The 21,807-nt window shown below is 39.6% G+C and overlaps 1 protein-coding gene across 1 annotated transcript; it reads right to left on the bottom strand.

Moving 5' to 3' along the window:
• Positions 1 to 59: 59 nt before the first annotated feature.
• Positions 60 to 21,488, bottom strand: ZC3H12B (zinc finger CCCH-type containing 12B). Its single transcript, XM_058814021.1, has 6 exons — positions 21,315 to 21,488; positions 9,004 to 9,769; positions 7,593 to 7,732; positions 6,637 to 6,871; positions 6,443 to 6,549; positions 60 to 5,894 (listed from the first exon to the last, which is right to left on the bottom strand). Exons 2-6 carry the CDS (start codon positions 9,603 to 9,605, stop codon positions 4,474 to 4,476), a joined length of 2,505 nt encoding a protein of 834 aa, XP_058670004.1. The 5' UTR covers positions 9,606 to 9,769; positions 21,315 to 21,488; the 3' UTR covers positions 60 to 4,473.
• Positions 21,489 to 21,807: the final 319 nt, after the last annotated feature.

Below are 21,807 nucleotides of genomic sequence, written 5' to 3'. Positions count from 1 at the left end.
CAAAAATTTTTATATATATAAACTATAACATATTTCATATTATTAAATAATTGTGCAAAACATTTACATAGAGCAGGAGGGGAACAGGTGATAGCCTATACTTCTTTTAGATTCTTGCAATTCTTTTAATACATTTACAAACTTTAAATACAGACCAAAATCAGCAATATTGTATAATGACTCTTGAAAGGCTAACCAAACACTGGCATAAGAATAATTTATGTGATGGTGCAATTGTATTTTTCCAGTTGAAATATTGCAGGGAATACACTTAATGAGGGCTCTGTCACACAAACAAGCAATAGGTACATCAGGAGTGTTAAAGCTGAATGCTCACCAGAGAGGTAACTGGGACAGATGCTTCAGGTAAACTTTTGGCAAGTCAAGATCAAGTAATACTTCAACTTTGGAACAAAGTTTCACAGAAATGTTGCACATTCCTTCCCCTTAGTGTGGAGTTATAAAAATTACAATAATCCAATGTTCCTGTTTGTGGATTGATATAGATCAGGTATGCATACAGGTCATCAAGTATTTTTAATTTTAACAAAATGCCAAACTGCATAATTTGGGACAAACTGGCATTAGAAGTATGTAGGGGAAAACTCACCTACTTAGATGTTTTTGGTTTTGTTTGGTTTTTTTTTTCAATGAAGCTCCTTCTGCTTGTTCTAAGCAACCATACTCCACACCTATTTTTAACTTTACAGCTAAAGCATTTTTACAAAAGCTAAACAGACTCATGCTAGTAAATAAATTACATGCTGCAGCAACTAGAGCAGTGCCCACTTACCACTACAGAGATTTAAGAATACCACATACTGGTTTAACATCCATTTTCACTCATTTTGTCATTAAGACTTACATTATATTTGGGTCAACCAAAAAAACCCAAAGAGATTTATAAAATTTTACAACAATTAAACAGTAATGTTTAATTCTACAAATGAATAAAGCCAACTACTGCAGCTCAATATGACAACAACAGGACTAACAGCAGTGAAATCATGTACAATTTACTATATTACTGACATGTAATTCTTACAAAAAACATGAAATAATTTAGACTGACATCCCATAAAGCATTTGGTTTTTGATTGATGAATTTAAAGTTACACACTTTTAAGTGACAAATTATGTGAAAGTAATATAGCTGAAGATGAAAGAGAAGTAAATCAGAACTCCCAGAGAATGCTCTGGCCCCAGTAAAGCACTAAAATCTACTGCTCAACTCTTATCAACTGCAGTAGTCCATGATTTTACCTTCACACTTTTTCCCCCCTCATCTAGAATTGTTTTTTCATGGATTTTATTAAAATATAGTTTCTAGAACTGTTCTTTTACAGTTTTAAAAACATTTAAATACCATGCTCTAAAAAAGAGCATTTATACAAAGTCTTATATTTACAATATAGACAGCTATGATCAGGTGTTAATAAGATCAACTCTTCCATGTAAGAAGAAATCCAAGCTTATGCGCTAAAGATTAATGAACGTGTCAGTGTCCTGAACTGTCTTGTAAACATAGCTGAAAACAGGTGTGGATGACCAAATTATCACTTAAAGTAGTTGATCAGGAAAGACTACATCACATAGAAAAGTTGCATTACCTCTAAGGAGGACTAAACAAGCACAAAATTTGCAGGTTATTTCCACAAGGCTGCACTGCCAATTCTGTAACTATGCATGAGAGATGCCAATAGCTTCTCAGAATAAGACAATTTGCCTCTGAAGTGCCTTAGGGAAATAGTATGCTGGGTTTGTGTTCTCACAGCATTCCCAATGTTTAAAAAGGAATTCTTCCATCAGTAAAACAAAGGTTAGTGAAAATTAAAATGACTGGACAGATCCAACAAAAATGGATATCTCCATAAGCCACCCAGCGCTTCATACAGAAATCTCTGTTGAGTTTTCCACATTAGAAAACATCAAAAATCACCTACTGATCCTCTCTTAAAATAGCTTATCTTTATAAATGGAGAAAAATGGAACAAACATTTTTCTGCATACAAATATTTAATTCCATGCAAGATGGAAAACATGAGTGCACAATAAACTTCATCTCATACCTAAATAATTTATAAATTAATTGGTTAGAATAAAATAGGGTCTATAGCAATTACTGTTACATTTTAAACACATGCAGATGAGTTAACAGCAACATTTTTACATAAAGTTTAGTGCAAGAATGTATCTGCTTAATAAATAGACTGAAGATACCTATGTAATGCTTTGAGGTGTACACGCAGTATTTGTGCACATAATAACCTGGTTCTCAAAAGTTGTCCCTGTTTGTCTATAAACTACAAGTGCCCATTTTAAATAAAAAAATCCATAATTATTCATGGGCTACTTCCCTGTGACACATGGTGTCACAAACGTTGTGGTGAAAATGTAATACTGAAGTTAATCTAGAGATTATTTTTTTTATACACAGTTTTTATACAATCAAGAAAAAGAGATACAATTTGTATCAACAAACAAAAGGTCATTTCTGGTTATTTGAGGCATTGCTCTCAGCTGCTTATATCATGCAAGAGAAGAGAATAAGAATTAATTGCAAATTAAAAATATGAAATGTTTTTGAAAACCGGTCAAGAGTTAAATCTGTTTTCCCCCAGCTGTTATAAGTGTCTGAATCATTTTCCCCACTAACAGAGAGAATAACCAACTAATTGAAACTTAAGTTATTTGTCAGTACAGGATCACTTTCAAATTACTTCATTTCAGATACATAATGACATAGTCATTATATACATCACCTGTACCAACACAAGAAAATTTATCCTGTGTGAAATGGTACAGTTATCAAATGTCAGTAAATTAACTGTAGTTGCACCCATAATTGTGGTTTCTTGTTGGTTCATTTGGTGGGTTTTTTTTATATGACAGGAACCTATTTTGCATGTGATAAAGAGCCCACAAGATTTTCTGAATCAAACCAACCACTACAGTAACACAAGTGGAGGAAATGATAAACTTTGTTTCTCAGACAAACAGATAACTAGAAAGCAGCATGCAAGCCATTATCAAAACACCAGAAACAACCCTGACTGCAGCCTCACGTTCTGTGTGTTTCACAGTAAGAAACATTTAGGCAGTGTCACACCTTCTCATGAAGAAACAAAAGGCCATAAACCAGGCCTTCTCAACTTTCATGAAAAAAACTACAGTAGAAGTCAACAAGTCCTAGCTCGAGACATGTCGAGTTAGTCATGGTTCAAAATGTTGAAATATACAGTGGATTCAAAAAAGGGCGTACAGTCAGTGCAGCTTAAAAAAACCAATAAACGCCTCTTTTGGAGACATTTAGCTACAAAGGTTCCCACCCTGAGCAAGATACCAGTTGCGCAAACAATGCCACACAAAATTAGCTCACCTGTTGAAACAGGAACTCTAAAAGCCTTCACGAGGCAAATGCACACCTTAGCGTGGATGTGAAGAGCAAAAACCAGGACAGCTCTGCCACAAACCCAAACTGGAGCATCTCTTTGCAAGCAGCAGCCTTCCCCCTCCACCCTTTCTGAAGATGATCTTGTACAGCCACCTTGAATGTCAGGCTCACTCAAACACCTTCCTCGCTCCCAGAGGAAGGGCTGCAGGTACTGATGAACTTCCATGTTAACATCCAGTTTTTGCTACTTCAAGTTGAGTAATCCAGTTTACATAATACTGACAATTTATTTTCAGCTTGTCTAGTTATTTGGGCCAGCAGCTGCTTACTGCACGTTTGAGAGGAGATTCTGCAGAGAAGCTACAGTTAAAGTTTCAGTTTACTGAATGGCACTCATGCCTTTACATTCTTTAAAGTTTTGGTCCTAATTTAATAAAGTATTTGGCTTCTGTTGGATTGAGCCAACATATTGAACAATGTAATAATAGTTATTCAAACTCCTGAGGGACAGATCTGAAATTTAAGTATCAACAACTAAGTTGACATTGAAAACCTGAAATCAATTTTTCCTTTTATAAACAATTTTAATTTTTAAATTTACCAAATTTACTTTTTCTTCACTACTTAAGATGCCACTAGGCAGTGTCAAATGACAAAGCTGAAACCCTAAAAGTCATCTTGGTGTGTATAGAGCATACTTTTAGAGGCCGATTAGGTATTTATAAGCAAATTGTAAGTGTACACTAATACATGCAATATAATTGCTAACACTAATTTTGTAGTAACAGCTTTGAGACACTGATTGTGACATTATAGTTCTTAGTGAGCTATCCATGCAGCAAGGTATGCATTTCCTATAAAATACTATTAAAAATCCCTATATTTTAAAATCTTAAAATTTGCAATACAATCAACTTTTATATAGTGCCTCAGCATATATATGATTGCTACTGTGTACAGAACTTTATACTATCTTAGTAGAAAATATTTACAATAGATTAGCCTCTTCCTTCACGTAAGTTTTCCTCTGGGTCCTATGTGCTGTACAGGTTCAATTATCCAAAAGAGGCTGTACTGCTCTAACGCCCTGTTCTTAATTTGGCAACAATCATAGCTGCCAGCTGTTGTGCATCTGTCATGTGGGGATTCTTCTCCATCACAGAAAGGACAACACTTGGAGGGAAAATATTGCAGAGGTTCTTGTATGTTTGATACTGATGTTCTGGGATGATGTGAGGTTCCCTTGGCTCACCACATATCCCAATCCAGGGATTTCTCCAGAGCTGTTCCATCTTCTCAGGCATGCTTCTAACCATGACAGGTTCATAACATGGCTGCATGAGGTTGTTACTCAGTGGGTAGGAGTGGTAGGTGTAGGAGTCTGATGCACAGGGCAGTGGGTCCCAGCTGGCGTGCTGCTCCCGACACAGAGGTGGCCGTCTCTGCCTCGTGGGGTTACTCTCATAAAGCCGAGAGTCAGAAATGCTGTCCATTCTGGTCATCACCAAGGCACGGCTTGGTTGTGCAGTTGATGGATGAACGTTTTGAGGCACAGGGTATTCTCCTGGACAACTGGACCGTGCTCCAACAACTGGATGCTGGGCATGTAGGCCTAAGTGGGAAACTGACTGTTTGCGAAGGGATTGCTTAGGCTCTTCGGGTCCGTAACTCTGACCTCTATTTAAGGCTTCATGGTAACCATGAGGGAAAGGCTGAAGACGATTTTTCGATGGCAGTCTGTGGCTCTTCACATTGTCTTCTGGACTGGCATCTGCTACACCCAGATACAAGTCATTGTAAGAGGAATAAGAATCATTACTTGTATGGCTTAAGCAATTGTCAGGACAGGGGCTTGAGTTTCTAGAATACATCCCCTGGTCCATATCAGCCCCGTAATAATCTGAGTTACGGATACTACTTATGCTTAAGTTGGAGAAATCACTGAGTAAGGAGTAATAGCCATGGTCCCCCAGCGACTCATATTTGGGATACTGGTCAATATAGCTAACTGAGGTGCCATGGCTATTGGTGACTAGTATAGGAGGATATTGCACACTGGACATATGTTCCAGTGAGGATTTCTGATGTACGAACTGTGAGGAACCTGGCACCGGACTGCTTGCAGAACGAGTATTTAATGCACCAGCTGCATGGCTTTTTGGTGGAGGGAGCGTTGGTACACTTAATGCAGAAACCAGAGACGGGACAGAGCTGGCCTCGGACTTCCGGGCTGCTGATAACTTTTCCTCAGGCTCCACAGCTACTGACCTAATGCTTGGATCTGACTGACGTTTTGGGGCAATGCGTTTCACTTCAGAACTGATTTCTCCTTTGGAGCTGGATGGCCCTGTGCCACATTTGGCCAAGGCTCCCTCACTCATAGTTTTCACAGCAGATAATTTGGCACTTATTCGAAGCTCATCCGCTACTGACCTTTGAGGCTGGTTTGCACGTTCTGGGTGGTAATATTTACATTTGTGCCCATAGGTGCACTTTTTACCTGAAAGAAAAGGGTTTTCAGGTTAAATAAATCAAAAACTCATTCATATCACCATTTGCTATCTTTTTTCTTTACATCTTTCACCACTTGGCAAAAGTAGTATTTCTATATTAAAACTCTAAGGATAATGACATATTTTTTATATATGCAGGCAGTCACAGACTCTGCTGTCTGCATCCATGTCTATCTGCATCAAAGGCAAGACAATTTTTTTTCCTACTGACTTATGATTTCAATCATGACCACATACACACAGTGCTATAAAAACAAATCAGCTTTAACACGGTTTTATAAATTACAAATCTCCTCCCTTAAATACAAACCAGAATAAAATAGCAAAAAGCTGTATTATGCACAAGGTGTATCTCGTAATCCTCAATTTTCTGCTACACTGTTTTTATAAATATGTGCATGAGGGGTATAAAAGCAACGTTGTGCTTGGATGGAAACATGAAAAGTAGTACATTTTGTTCTGATAATGACAAGATGTTGATTGCTAGCTTCACCTACCTTTAAATGCAACAAATCAATCTGACTTGGGCACTTACCATAAGGACACGGTTGTTTCTTGTGTTCAGGAATAACTGGCCTTTTTCTTAAGAAATTTTCAAGGCTTGGACCATGACGTCCTAACGGATCATCTGGAGGCATAAATCTAAGGGAAAAGAAATTAAACATGACCAGTTTTTCCTGAGAATGCTGAGCTAGTAAATTCATTTACTATTGAAGAAAAAACCCATACTTGTCATTCACAAAAGAATACATTAGCAGCCGCTCCTCTATGAACTTCTTCCACTCTGGCTTTTCATTCTGAAGATCCCGATAGTTATCATTGGACACAATGATGCCATCTGAGTCAAAGGCAAGTTTTACTATGAATCGATCATCATAGCAAACCACTCTTCTTCCCTGAACTCTTCGAGATGGGGTGAAAACAAGAATTTTTTCTTTCTCCAATTTACGCAAGATTTCTTGATCTGTAAAATAATTTTAGTTGAGCAGTTTTTAAAAACTTATTAAAAGAAAGAAATGCAACCTTTGCATTATGAAAATTCTTGCCTTTTTTGTCTGACAAAGTATCTTGCAATTATATTTATACACAGTCCTCATTATGATTAAAAACCATCTAGATGTGGATTTTATTCTGAGGTTTCAAAGCACTGAGTAAATATTCAATATGTGAACTTCATAACCACTCTGTAGCCATGTACCTTTACTCAGTCGTCCTGAACACGTCAGAAATTCAGGTGTTACTGTATTACTGTATTACTGTATTACAATAGCCTAGAGTAGAATGCAAGGACTTTCTATAGGTAAAAACACATGCTGCCTTTTCAGTGTTCAAGATAACCCTACTAACTGAGTCCCTGGCCTGTTAATACTTATTTCATGCTCACCCAGCAAATAAGATTCAGTTCCTGTATGTTCAACATTTGTGAATGGGAAAAATTCAACTGCTCCTTCTCAAAAGTGTTGAAACCACCCAATAATGTTACAAAACCCACATCATTGTTAACACATGCAGATATTTAAATGCTTGTTTCCCAAACAATGAAACTGTTGTGTTTTCAAATAAACAGTTGAGTGCAACATCACCATCACCACATCCACAGCCCAGTACTGGGACCCATCAGAAACATGACAATATTTTTTTTTTTCCCTTTTTAACCAAGGGGTCAAAGAAAATCTTGGTGTTACCTGTAATTGGTGCATCAGGTCGAGACTGTTCTTTTCTCCATGCAGGTACAAACACAGTGATATCTTTATGTCCTTTTTCCAGAAACCAATCAACAGCTAGTTGAATTCCCCGGCAGGAAAATCCTTCTTTGTTCCCATGGCTGAAGAACATACAAGTTTTAGAAACAGCAAGGACAAAAGTTACATTTGGTTTTGGTTTTTGTTGTGGTGGTTTGGTTGCTTTTTTCTTCTAAAGCTGCCACGGTCAAAGGACATAAGGAAAACAAAGTCTGTAAAGTTTTATTAGGCCACCTTGCATAATTGGAAAAAGACAACTGTACTGAGGTATTCAGGCATCAGATTACAACAACCATGCTACTTAAAAGTCTATAAATTATGCAATTTTACTATCCCCAGAAAAAAAGTAAGTAAACGGGAAGTTTTCAATTTTTTTTCATTTTATTAGCTGGCCTAATGAAAAATATCACTTTCCCTGACAAACTGAGTTCACCTTAAGTAGCACCATAAAATGCTACCACAAGAAGAGGAATGAACAATGCTGATTGCCATGGGTGATAAGTGCTTTTAAATATCTATATTAATAAACTATTTTCCTCTGATACTAAATGTTCTTCATTTTTATTAGAACTTCTTAGAGGAACGAAGTAATTGTGTAAAAGTTGTTTAAGTCCCGTCCCCATCAAAAATTTGTTTTCTGAAACTCAAAGGAGTTTCTAAAACAGCATACAACTCCCTCATAAAAAAATCACACTTACTCAATGATAAGCAATGGCTAGCTGAACTCTGTATTCTACAGACATGTTCAAAAGTGGTATGGTACAGGTATCTCTTGGGTTAGTGTTGACCGAAGCAGCCAAGTGTACATAGAATATCCTGAGTCACAAGGGGCAAGCAGCATAGCCATGCTGGTCAGCAGGTTTAGCTCATGTGTTATCTCTGTTCTGACACAGCTGAATTGCTCTGAATACTGATCAGGCTCAATCACCAAGAGCTCAAATACCATGAATTCACTGCATTTCATTACCATCCACTGCATGTCACTTTAGAAAGAACCAAGATTTCCTACTGTACTTGGTTACTTTCCTTTAATGTCCAGAAACAATTTTCAGTATTGTTCAAGGACTTCAAAATACTAAACCCACCCACACAAAAGCACACTACAAATAGATTGCTTGAACAAAAGACTTGAGGTGAGAACTTGGATTTAAAATGAGGGCAGGGGAACTGGAATATGGATTACGTATAAAGGAGTAACAGCATAATTAAAAGCCTTGACTAAAGAGTCCATAAAATAGATGCATTATCAGTGTAATAGTCTACATGACTTAAAATGACTTTGCCATCAGTAAAAAGTATTTTTTAAATATTTTAGTGATTTATTATTTTCAAATATTGTGTCAGGGACACCCACCTCATAGCAACATTGCTTCCATCAATGACAATTGGCCTCAAGTTATCACTGTTATCCACCACTTCATCTTCCAGTGACAATTCAGGGCTTGTTATTTCCTTTGGGCAAGGGCCTCTTGACACCAGAGTACCAGTGGTACTGCTGGCAGTGCTTTGTCCCTCTGATTCACTTTTGTTGCCAAGTCTCACAAGCTCTGCTAGAACATCATTGATGAGTGCATCCGCTCCCAACTTATTCAGTACAGCCTGGATCTGATCTCCTGCATACCCAAGCTTTAAAGCAAAATCCATTTTAGCTTGGTATTCCTTGTCCAAATTTGTTTTGCATTCATCTAGCTTCAAGTCTTGTGTGATACTGCTCTGTGAAAAGCTTGGGCGATCCAGGCATGGGGACCGGCAGAGCGGCCGATGCGGTTTGGTGGAAACCTCCTTTTCTCTCCACTGAGCACTGCCTCTGAAGTATGGTTGCTCAGGCTCACTTTCTGAGCTCGTCCATTCCTCAGATTCAGCACTGCATTCCCCCACATCTTGCTCCACATTTCTGTCTTCTCTGGAGTGCCTCTTCTCCATTTTCAGCTTCCCTACCATAGACCAGGCCGTCATCACGTTCAGCTTCCAGCCAGAGTGCTCAGTTCTCGTTCATTTCCAAAGCCACCTGGAATTCATGCCCAATTGCATCATGTTGGCCAATTAAAAGTTTACACAAGGCTGGAGCTAATCTGCCTTGCTTACTATATTCTGGCATAAGCAACACCAACATGAAGTTCCTTAAAAAGAAAGAAAAAGAAAATTAAAATTAGGTTTTGATCAATTCTGCAAAATATTCAACTACAATGATTTTGTTTATAAGTCAGTAGATGTCCCCAGTCATTCACATTTCTATGTAAACTGATTATAATAAAGCATATAATTACACTGTCTGTGTAATCAAATAAGACTCTCTTTCCCTCCCTCAGTTACTCTACCCACAAAAAAAGGACAATTCCCACACAATAAACATAGAACTGGAATGGATTATCTCAGTAATATTTAAAGATAATAACCCAGAAAAGGGTGAGCCACCATTTTCACTAGAAACATGTCTTCTACTGCAAGAACAGCCTGTCTACACTAGGAACAACTGTGCAGTGTTCCAGTATGCATAAAATTTAACACAAACCATTTCAGCCTCCTTCAGCCTCCTTCAGTAAGGATTTACTATCAGAACTAACAAGTTTACCTAGCAAAAGTGTCTTCTGGAAAACAAACCAGACATTTAAAAAAATAATACAAGCCACAAAAGAAAATCAAAAGCATCACCAGTGTGCATATAAGTCAAAGCTTATTCATTTTTTCATATCCTTTTGGTTTTAGGTAACAAGATGCAGAAAATCACAGCACCTAATACATCATTTACAGAATCAGAGAACAGCCTCTTCACCATTTGTGAGAGGCCATCCCTAATTCCTCTGGGACAATTTACAGGTGTTTCCCTGTCTGGAAAACACACCACCACACTTTCTGGAGTGCTGGTGTTTCCTGGCTCCTCTCTGACATTCCGAAGCACATCTCCTCCCCTGATGAATCTAGTTCAAAGCTCTGCTAGTAAGTCTTAGAAAAGTTTCTTTCTTGACTGTTTCCCTACATTAAATGGTGGAGTTCTGTTGTCTATGGGAATATTTCAAAGAACAACAGGTCTAGAAGAGTGATAAAATTTGATAAGCAACACCATAAAAAAGTCAAAGAATCTCTGAGACAGGTCCATATTGGCCTAACCAACCCCCTACAATTGTCTCAAAGTGAAACTGAGATTATTAACCTGCAAAACCTTTATATAGTGATATATAATAACCATAAACAGGAAAAGCAGTAACATTCTACCAGACTGCATTTTAATTTATGCAAACAGAAACGCACACACAGACAGCTGCTCAAAAGCCTTATTTCCTTAGGAAAATGCTAATCACTCATACCTTAAAAAAAAAAAAAAAAAAAAAAACAACAAAAAAAAACAACTTAAAAGGTCAAGTTTTGAGTCAATCAACATAATTTTTAAAAAAAGAATAACCATACTTTTCCATGATCCTGGAGGACTTCTTCCAACTTAAAGAATTCTGTGGTAGTTTAAGTCCTTTATGCCATATGAAATAAAAACACAATTGCATTTGAATGGAAATTCCAATCTTGACTAATTAGGTTTAAGTTAGACTTAAAAAACATCTGTTCTTTCATGCTATTTATTCAAATAGTATCCCTCTAAATACTTAGGTATTATTTTTACAGTATTCCTTTTTCATTCCAAGTGATTTTTCTCTCAGATAGCACTAATGGCAGTATATTTACAACCCAAGTACTTGCCAACTTAGATGTATTAATAGCTTGACCTAGAATGGATTTTAATTAGGTCTCATACATAACCTTGTACCTTGCCAACATTAAAAAAAAAAAGGATATAAAAAATTATTATAAAAGAAGGTTAAAATACAAGGTTATCAGCACACTGTACCCACAGCTTACAAAATATTGCAATGAAGGAATGCTGTACAATACATGTGGCAAGACTAATTTTTTTCAAATTATTGAGACTCTACTGCTTTGGCACTGGACAAAGAACAACATGATTCTGTTCATCCAAGTTTAAAGAGCTCCATTCTTCTTTGCCAGTTGTCATCTCTCTAAGCACAATGTCACAAGAATTTGGCTTTTGTTAAACTTATCATCTTGAAACCTCCATTCTCTCCCTGACCCTCACAACGCCTTTGGTGCCTCCCCAGACTGTCCAAGCCATGTGCAATCACAGAACAGTTTTTCCTTGCATCCCCACTGTGTCCCACACTCCCTCTGTCTGTGAGATGGCCCAGGCAGCCCCAGGCTCAGGGTGATGGGAGTCACCTTGACCAGCACAATTACATTCCCCCCAAAGACGGCCAAACATGAACACACACTTAAAGGAAAGCAAGCTATTACAAATATCTAATTTAAAGCTATTCCAGAAATACAGACACTGCAGCTTTAAAATTGTAATTCTCATGATGCTCGCTGCTAAGCAACCAACCAAGTTTCCTTCCTAAACACCTCTTTCAGCACAGTCACGAGCAACTAGTAGAACTGATAATGTGATTCAGAAAAGAGTCAGACAAAGTCATGTCTATTTTGTTCATAAGGCCCAAACTGAAAGCATGTCTTCAACTTTGATGGTATTAAAACAGAAAGAAAATATCTGCACGGTAATAAAGTACTGTAATATAAACGAACACTTGCAAATTACTCAACAATCACTATTCAAATGACAATTACTATTTCGAGCTGGTCTAGAAATACTCTATTCAAAGCCTGTTCATTTCGGCAGGACCAACAGAAATTCAGGTAAAACAATGGACTGAACAGCTTCTTCTGGTCCCTTATGGCACTGCCTTTACCCGGACTACCGGGTAAAGTGACGGCCCCGTGACAGACGGAGGAGAAGAGCGGCTCTGACAGAGCCCAGGTGGCTCTGCCATTGCCCCGGTAATGCCCAAGAGATAAAAGCGGCTCTGACAGAGCCCAGGTGGCTCTGCCATTGCCCCGGTAATGCCCAGGAGATGGGAGCGGCCCCGGTAAGCGGCCCGGGGCCGGGGCTGCCGCTATTGCCGCTCCCCTGCTCGGGTGCGGGGCAGCCACGGCCCGGCTCGGCCCTTGCTCCGGGAACCGGGAGCCTCACCCTCCTGGGCCGCACCGAGCCGGGGAAAAGGCAGAGTTGAGTCCCTCAAGGAAACTAAAGTCACCTTTCTAGGCAGGAATGACTCCATCGCAGTTTCCACAATAACGAGTTTTGTTTGAGAGCCGAGGGCCGCCGTGAGCAGCGCCACGGCCCCGGGTAGGGGTGCCCGCACTGCGCGCCTGTCCCGGGCCGTGCGGCGGGCAGCGAGCGCTCGGTCTGTGGGACAAGCACTCAAAAGGGAAACGCATATGTAAACTGATTATAACAAAACGTATGAATTGCTCTGAATACTGAGCAGGCTCAGTCATTAAGAGCACAAATACTATAAATTCACTGCATTTCATTACCATCCACTGCATGTCACTATAGAAAGAACCAAGTTGGCCTACCCTACTTGGTTACTTTCCTTTTCCTGTCCAAAGAAAAAGAAGTTGTTTTTCAGGCTCCCTCAAACCAGGCTATAAGTAAGCAGAGTCCTGTGTTAACCAATACCTTAGAATGGAAACTGAGCCAAGATAGTGTTAGTGCCTATGAAATGAGAACCTTTCTTAAAACCTTTAAAATATGAATTAGAAAAACGCTGGGTGATTTATCAGTTTCTATTTGCCAAAGGAATACTTTAATTTTAAGATGCTTAAAATGAATACATGTTCAAATAGTTCTTGTACTTTTTAATCTAATAAAATTAGACATGGTCTAAAGAAAGATCTGAGCTCAGATCCACAGTCACTTAAACATTTAGAGACATGTACAGTAGCATTCACAGAATATGTGCTAAGTCAAGCAGCATTTTTAACAGAAGTGTTAAAATGGCAGATCAGGCTTTTCAGTCCCTTGATAAATTAGAGCCACATAAATGACAGCATTTTGATTCAGTTTAATGGATTTTTTTTTCTTATCTTGCTATGCAATGTCAGTCTCAACACATTCCTGGGAAGTCTCAACACTGTCATTTTGATGAACAGAGAAACCCTAAATTTACACAAATCAAAGGCCTAATACTGTATAGTCTTTTATCGAGTGAAACTCAGTACAATGTCGAGAAAAATATTTTACTTTTTCTACTTATTATGGCTCCTCTGAAATAAAACACTAATATACATTAAATCTAAAGTATTAGCTATTTACACCAGCAGTGAACATCCTGCCCTTAAAATTAATATTGAAACATCAATTGAAAAATAGCCTGCTAACTATGATTAGTAATAAATTTTATTTAGAAGCTTCCTATTTTCTGAGTCAATTTAGATAAAGTATTTTAAAAGAAAAACAAACTTGCCATTTCTGTTTCTCCATCTGTCTCTCCCCCTCCCTTAACCATCTTTGGAGAAGAACAATAAGGAATGTGACTTAGCACTCCTCTATTACAGAGGCAAAGGACAAAGGAAAATTTTCAGTGTTGACTCACCAGTTAAGATAAATGTAATTGTTACCACCACCCAACCCTGAAGGGGATGTTCTTCCTTGACAAATGCTGATGGAACACTTGTAATAGTAGCAAAAGTTCAGTTGTGCAGAGAGGGCTGAATTTCAGGAATTCATGCACCAGAATATATAGAACTGGGAATTATTTCAGAAATACCACTAGGCTTTAGCTTTCTGATCTACAATCTATATTGTAGTTCTTGTCTACACTGAACAGTGATGGAAAAACCCCACCCTAAACACACACAAATAAATACAGATAGATATATACATATATACATATACATGTAAATTCTAATTCTGTCAGTGTATCACTCAATAAATTTCATGGATCAGTTCAGAAAAGTGAAATAGAGCTCTTGCTTCCCAAATGCTGCAAAAACTTAAAAGTTTGGTAGTTATCCTTCCTCACCAAGCTCTAGCACACTGTTCCTGAAATCCTTTTATCATGGCTGGCTCAGTTTAAGAAAGTTATGAATGTGGTTTGAGAACAATGGAAATGCAGGGTACTGCAAATGAAAGTAAATAAATAAAATGAATAAAGTAAGCCCCTGAGTTAGCAGATCAAACATTTTTAAACATCATGAGAATATAATTGAGTGGGTATGAAAAACTAGATCCATGAAATCATGCCATGGACTTCACCAAAACACATTATTAACTAGAACCTGCTTGTTCCTGACTCTCCCTGGAGTATGAAGAAGCTGATGGACTCATCATGACAGCTGGAAAATGGATTGGGTGGGAATTTTTTGAGGGAGGAATTAGTTTGTTTCTTAAACAAAGATCAAGTTTACAGTGCACCTCAAAAAATTAATTACAGCTGTGCAAAAGGGAACAACATCTTGCAACACAAAGGCAAGAAAGAACCATCATGGCAGACAAAAACATATAAGCATTGTCATGTAAAAAAGTAATTGTGCAAGTGCCACCCTAAGGACCTAAGTTTCACACTTTCCTTTTCAACACTGCTGAATGCAAGTTACTGGTGTCTGGCTGGATTACTGAACAGGAATCAGGGAGTGACAGTATCCTTCAGCAATGTCAAGACAGCTGAATTAGATTCAAGAGCCTGTCCTTCCTTCCCCAACTGTGAAAAGTAATAAGCACAACTCTGCCTTTTAATGGTCTTTTTATTTCAGGAAAATTAGATAAAATACTGCATTTCTAGTGATCACGACTTTAAAAAAATCCAACCCAAAAACCTTAAGAAGAACATCCCATATTTGCAACTGAGTTGCGATACGTTTCAAATTTAGATTTCATTTATTTTTTGGCTGACCTTGATGAAAACTTCCTCATTCAGATTAGCAGAAATTGTACTGAGTTACTATGTTATTGCTCAACTTCGCAATAACAAGCAAGAAACTAAATAGAAAAGCAGAGCACTTGGCTGCATCAGAAAAAAACCTCATAGAAGGTGCTCAGAACTTCATTTTACTTTTCTAGCTCTGCTCAAACTGTAGATTTGTACATCACAAACACTAGGGTGTTTGTCCTGCAAGATTGACAACAGTATGACTAAACATTTGTGGCACCTTTTATAAAGGGTTCAGAAATTAACCTAGAGAACTTTTGGAAAATGCCAGGAACAGAAAAACATAAACCTACCAACAGACACCAGGGAAATGAGAACAAGTATTTTGATTAGCTCTAAGTTGGAGAAATCATGGCTATTTCTGAAAACCCAAAATAAAATATATGAAATACTAGGGTCACAGTAGATATGGAAAATTAAATAAAGCAATGTTTTCTTTGCTGTGCAAATATGTGATTAATCCTTTGGCCCAAATCTACAGCTTTTACTAAATCTAAACTTGCCAAGAAGTCATTTTGTTTTCACGACTACACAATTTAACTCAAACCACAAGACAGAAACAACACCATAGAATAGAGAACTTGGTAGGAAAGTACCCATTTTTACTGCACTCTTAGCATATTGTGAAGTTTTGTTAAACTGAAAAGTTATTCTAAAAAACGACAGCAACATCTCAATGTTTGAGGCACTTCCAATTTACTTCAGGAAATACTTTCAGTGATCACTGATTTATGTATTGGAATATACATAAAAGCAAGCTGGGTCTAGCATATCACATAGAGAAGCTGAAATTGCTTGTGAAGGAGTCAACAGGGGAAGTTCAGGTTGGATATTAGGAGGAAGTTCTTCCCCTGAGGGTGGTTGGGCACTGGAACAGGCTCCCAGTGCAGTGGGCATGGTGCCAAGCCTCAGAGCTCAGGGCTCTCAGGCACATGGTGGGGTTCCTGGGTGAAGGGCCAGGAGCTGGACTTTGATGATCCTTGCAGCTTCCTTCCAACTCAGGATATTCTATAATTCTGTGAACTATAAATCAAGAGAGAACTGAAGAGAAATGCAAAAGTAGTATAACATTTAAGCACCTTGCCTCAAACTTCATTGATTTTGTCATACTCATAAGTATGAATTCAAAAGGATAGGATAGACATAGCTGGAATTCTAAACAGAGGAAACAGCATTTTAGTTCTTTCTTAAGTTACATGATTCCTGTTTGGAGTTAACCCAACCTAGAAAGAACAGGTAGTGCTGAGCACAAAACAAGTATAAAGTACAGGCTTTCTGAAGGGAAGAAAATGGAGTATTTCTTTTGTATTAGGTATTTAATCATTATTTCCTAAGGCAGAAAAAAAAAGGTAAATAATTATACAGTAAACAGACTTAAAAACAGGTGTTCTAACAATTATATATAGTACCTTTTCCCCACCAATTTTCTCTTTCTAATAATCTTAAGGAGCTACAGCTAGCATTATTGCCACTCAAAAGATCTGCTGTCCCTACTAAGGCAATGTTTACACTTCAGCAGACAACATGACATAAAATGAGAGCAGACATGTAACTCCTAAAGCTTATTTGTGGGCAGTTCCTTTAAACTGAGATGATTTATTTGGATCTATGACCAAAGGAATACACTAGTTCTCCTATTCCACATTCTGATAGGAGGCCATTTGGTACTACCTACTCTGCAGATATAAATGACTCATTATTGCTCTGTGAAGGGAAAAAAAAAGTTGTGATTGCAGCTAAGTCAAAGACACATCAAGGATGTGATGCATCTTAACTTATACCAATTCAATTTGTAATTGAATATTTAGAATACTACTCTGGCAGACTAAACCAAATGCTCCTTTAATCAAAATTCTCATCCAAAAGCAGCCACTGAGAAACCTGAAAAACAAAGGGTGCTCTTTCTGAAGAACTCAATATACTGGATGGACCCTCACATGCTGTGCCATCCAGGAGGCAGGATGGACTCACCTGTTAGGATAGAAGCTTTCTGATAAACTGAAAAAATCACTTTAGAAACTACCAAAAAAAAAAAAAAAAGTCTGAAGCAGAGAAAGACACCTCACCCAGTAAGTATCAAACAGCACCTTTATGGAAAGCAGCAAGAGGAGCTTGAAGGCATCTTGTGGCTTTATATTTTCACTCCAGTTCCCTTGCTTTTGCAAAAACAAAGTCAGTACACAGCTTATTAAGTCTGCAATAAGGATGGTGTTGGACTAAGTGATCTCCTGAAGGAGGTCCAACACAAACTAATTCTTTTTCACTAAGATTCCTTTATTCATATGATAGCAACACTGCTCATTTCCAAGGTGAAGAAGCTGGAAAGCCATCATCAAGGAGACAAGCCAAAAGCCAACCACTGTTTTGAAAATTAAAATGGCAAATCCCTATGCTCCAGCAAATTCATCACTCCCTTTCTAAAGGGAGATCTACCCATGGACAAGACTTGAGGGAGGAAGGTTTTCTGGTGTGATGGATTATTTTGTTTTAGGGGTGGAGTTTTTGTTTGTATTTTAAATCAATGTGTTTAAACCCAGGAATCAGAAAAGGCAGAGACTTGGCAAAGAGATGGAAACTAGTATTTGATCTTACAAAAAAAGAAAAAGCATTGCCTCAGGGGGGCAACTGCATGTGGTTTTAGGTTGAAATTGTCAGACTTAGTTTTGACTTTATGTGATTTGGCTGATGTGTCTGTGGGCTCAATAAAGGAGTGCATATTTCTTGTGGATATCTTCACTAAAGATAGGAGTCTAAACCTTTGGCTTTAACCTAATGTTCATACTCTGCTCTGTTACAGCATTCAATTAAAACTGGAAGTCATGTCAGCTAATGAGAGCAGATATTAATCTTGATGAGGGTCTCTCTCCAGATGGAACAAATGCAGAAAGGGGCTCTTAAATTCTGGCTGTGTACCAAACAAACACCTTGGCCAATGCTGGACTTTGTAAAATGCTTTAGTTCTACTGTACAATGATTTTCTGATGAAATTCTAGAAGAGGCCTACAACAAATGATGTAAAGCCTAGGTTTTATTTTGACATGGTGAATCAATCTGCTTTCTAGCAAGCCATGTCAAAAATAACCCATGAAAGAAAATTAAAATAGGTACCTTTACAAGTCAAAGATACTTAGCTGAAGTACTTATTTAAATATAGAACATATATATTTGAGTCAAAATTGCCAACTAATGAAGATTTTTTTCTTATTATAGCCATGAATAAATTGGTCACCTCAGAAGAATGAAACTACATCTCAGGAGATGTTACACTGCTCAGCTCTGCACTTGCAAATGTGTTTCATAACTCTGAAATATATCTAATGCAATTCTACATGTTGTAGCACCAGACAGCCTGCATCTGTAAAGGTGGTCATGGTATTCTTATTTCCAGGTGAAATATCTGTGATACCATGTACACATCATATAAAATATAGCTTATCAACAAAAAGGGACAGTTCACAGGAAACTAAAACCACCCCACATTAACAGATGGCAAAGCCTTTTAAAAATACCACTATTATGGCTCAAACAAGCTTTTCATTTACAATGTATAAAAATCAGCCTTCTACAATAAAATTACACACACAAAAAGTTGCTATATTAAAAAGTATATAGTTGTCCAGCCATGAAAACATGGCTCTTCAAAGCCCTTTATGCCTAGCAGATTCCTTGATGCAAACAAGGACAGCATTCTCAGGTATGTCTAGCATTACAGCCATTTGGGTTTTTTAATTTATTTTTTTTTCACATTATGAGTTGGACACATCAATATATCAAACTAATTTCAAATGTGGCAACACCTGGGAATTTCTTCAAAATTCATAAATTGATTTTCTTCGTCTTTCTGAGCCCTACTTTCATACCTGAACTGAGATGTTGCCTTCCTTATTACCAAAAAGCCCCAGTGCTCCTGCTCTTGATTCAAACAGAAAAAAGTTCAAGTGATAGAAGCAATTTGTTTTACTTCTACTAATTCACAGATTTATAGTAGAATTATAAGTGTTCAAGAAAGTAACATTTCAGTTGCAAACTGTACAGTGGCAAGGAAAGTCAAAACCAGCAGATGTCTACAATGGAATAATTTGCATTGGAAAAGGTTTCCAGAAAGATCAAAGAACAGAAAATCAGAACTTACCTAATTTACAGCTGTTGACAGTAAGAATTTACTTTCTTACTAGTTCATCAGCATAAAATGTAATTCGTATCCCTTCATCCATCTTAAACCTTTTTCTTGTCATTCTTTCCAAATAGTGAGTTTGGGTTAGGTTTGGATTTAGCAGTTAGATTTTCTTTTTTAAAATACCTTTTATTGCAATCATTCAAATGAAATTGACTTAGGAAGCTTTATGGATTGCTTCTATTAAAACTTGCTAAACATTAGATTATTTTAGAAGGCAAACAGATCCAGAAAATGTCAACGCTGACAGGACTGATATACAGAAAACATGTGACATTGGAGAAGAAATTACATATTCCAAAGGCAGCTAAATTACTCTATATTTGAAGATGACCTTGAAATTTCCACTAACTCATTTTTCCATTAAGAGGCAAAAATAATTTTATCAGTAGCACTAGCCAAATTTGTGAAATATACCTTCCAGTCATACATACCATAGTTCAGTTACAACATTTGGCAAGCAGAAGATACATCTTATCAACAAAGGATCCTTCCTATACAAAAAAGACTACTTGACAGGCTCTTCTATTTCAATAAACAAACATAGAAGGAATAGAAAATCAGATGGACCTGGAATGCTGCATATTCCCAAGCATTCAGAACTAACGATCTGCATAATGGAAGCTCATAAATGACCAGCATTTTAATATGCCTCCTATTCTTACTCCCCATTTATGGCAACACATGCTAATCACTGCAACACACTGCAAGACTAAAACAAAAAAAGTAAAACAATATCAGACGTATTTCAATAAACCCAAATAATTTAGATTCACACCTATCAGAAGACACAATCTAGCTTTTGCTGCAATTTTACTGTTTTGCTAGCTTGTGAAGTAAACGGCTCCTGTGAAATATAACTTCCAAATTATTTAATAACTATTAGAAAAACAAACAGCTGTGAAAAAAATAACATTTTCAAATGAACTGATTAAAAAAGTATCTCAAACCTCAAGCATACTGCATGAGTGAGCAGTTCCTTATTCACAGGTGCATTATAAAGCAAAATGGAAGGATGCAAGTGGCAATCATCAGGTATGCTCTACAAAAGTAATTTCCTTATTTCACCACCTTTCTGCCTTAATGCAAGTTTCCTGCATTGTTCTTTTGTTCAGACAGGGAACACCTTCCCAAACAGCGTGCTAACGCAGCCTGTGCAATCTCTCCTTGGTGTTTTCAATGACTAAATGCCGGGGAATTTCCCGGCTCCGTCCCCCGGTGCCCAGGCCGCTCCACCTGCCCTGCTGCGAGCGCGGTGCCGCAGCCTGGGCGAGGATGCTGCCGTGGGTCCCCGCCAAGGCCTCGCGTCCCGAGCCCAGCGTGCGGCTGCTGCGGGCCGGGCGGCAGCGGCCAAGGGCAGCGGCCCCGCAGCGCGGAGGGACGCGCCACGCCAGGCGGCCGCCGCTCCGGTGCGCGAAGGGCGGCAGGGGCGCCCCGGGCAGCGGCGGGAGCAGCCCCGGGCAGCGGCAGGGGCACCCCCGAGCAGCGGCGCTGCCCGCGCTGTGCCCCCCGCTAGCGGAGCGCGGTCGGACGGGGGCCCAAGGCCGCGCCGCGGCTGCCGCCGGGCCCGGGCCGCGCCCGACGAGCGGCAGGGGGCGCCCCGCAGCCCCGCTCCCCCCGCCGCGCGGACCCCGGGGGAGGGGAGCGCTCCGCCGGCCGCCGCCGCTCCCCCGCTCCGAGCCCCCGCGGCACCCCCGCGCCCGGCCGGGGCCTCACCCGCTGCTGTCGCTATGGACACCGTCCGCGGCTCCCTGCGGGGTCTGGCGGCGAAGAGGTGAAGGACGGCGGGGCTCGGCGCGGCCGCGGCACGGGCCCCACTCCGGCCGCTCCCGCCGCATGGAGGGGGAAGGGCTGGCCGGAGCGAGGGGAGATGAGGGGGCGTGGAGGAGCAGAGCCAGGACGGGACGGGATGGGGAGGGATGGGGGAAGTGCGGGCGCGGAGTTCAGCGCCGACGGGAGCGCGGGGGCCGCTGCCGCCGCCTCATCGCCGCCCGCGCCGCACCGGGCCCGCGCCGCCGCCGCCGCCCGGCCGCCGTCGCCCGGCAACGCGCGCGCCCCCGCTGCCGCAGGCGCGCGGCTCCGCGCGGCGCTCCGCGCGCTCCCGACGCCCGCGCACGCGCAGCCTCGCGCGCGGCGGCGCGCGCCGGCCTCCCCTCCTCCCTCCTCCTGACGGCAGGGGGCGCTGCAGGCGGGAACGGGAATCGGGAAC

This window comes from Ammospiza caudacuta, chromosome 14 (genome assembly GCF_027887145.1).
Source record: "Ammospiza caudacuta isolate bAmmCau1 chromosome 14, bAmmCau1.pri, whole genome shotgun sequence".
Classification (NCBI taxonomy): Eukaryota; Metazoa; Chordata; class Aves; order Passeriformes; family Passerellidae; genus Ammospiza; species Ammospiza caudacuta.
Note: the sequence above shows the minus strand (reverse complement) of the source record. Positions and strands in the feature narration are given on the sequence as shown.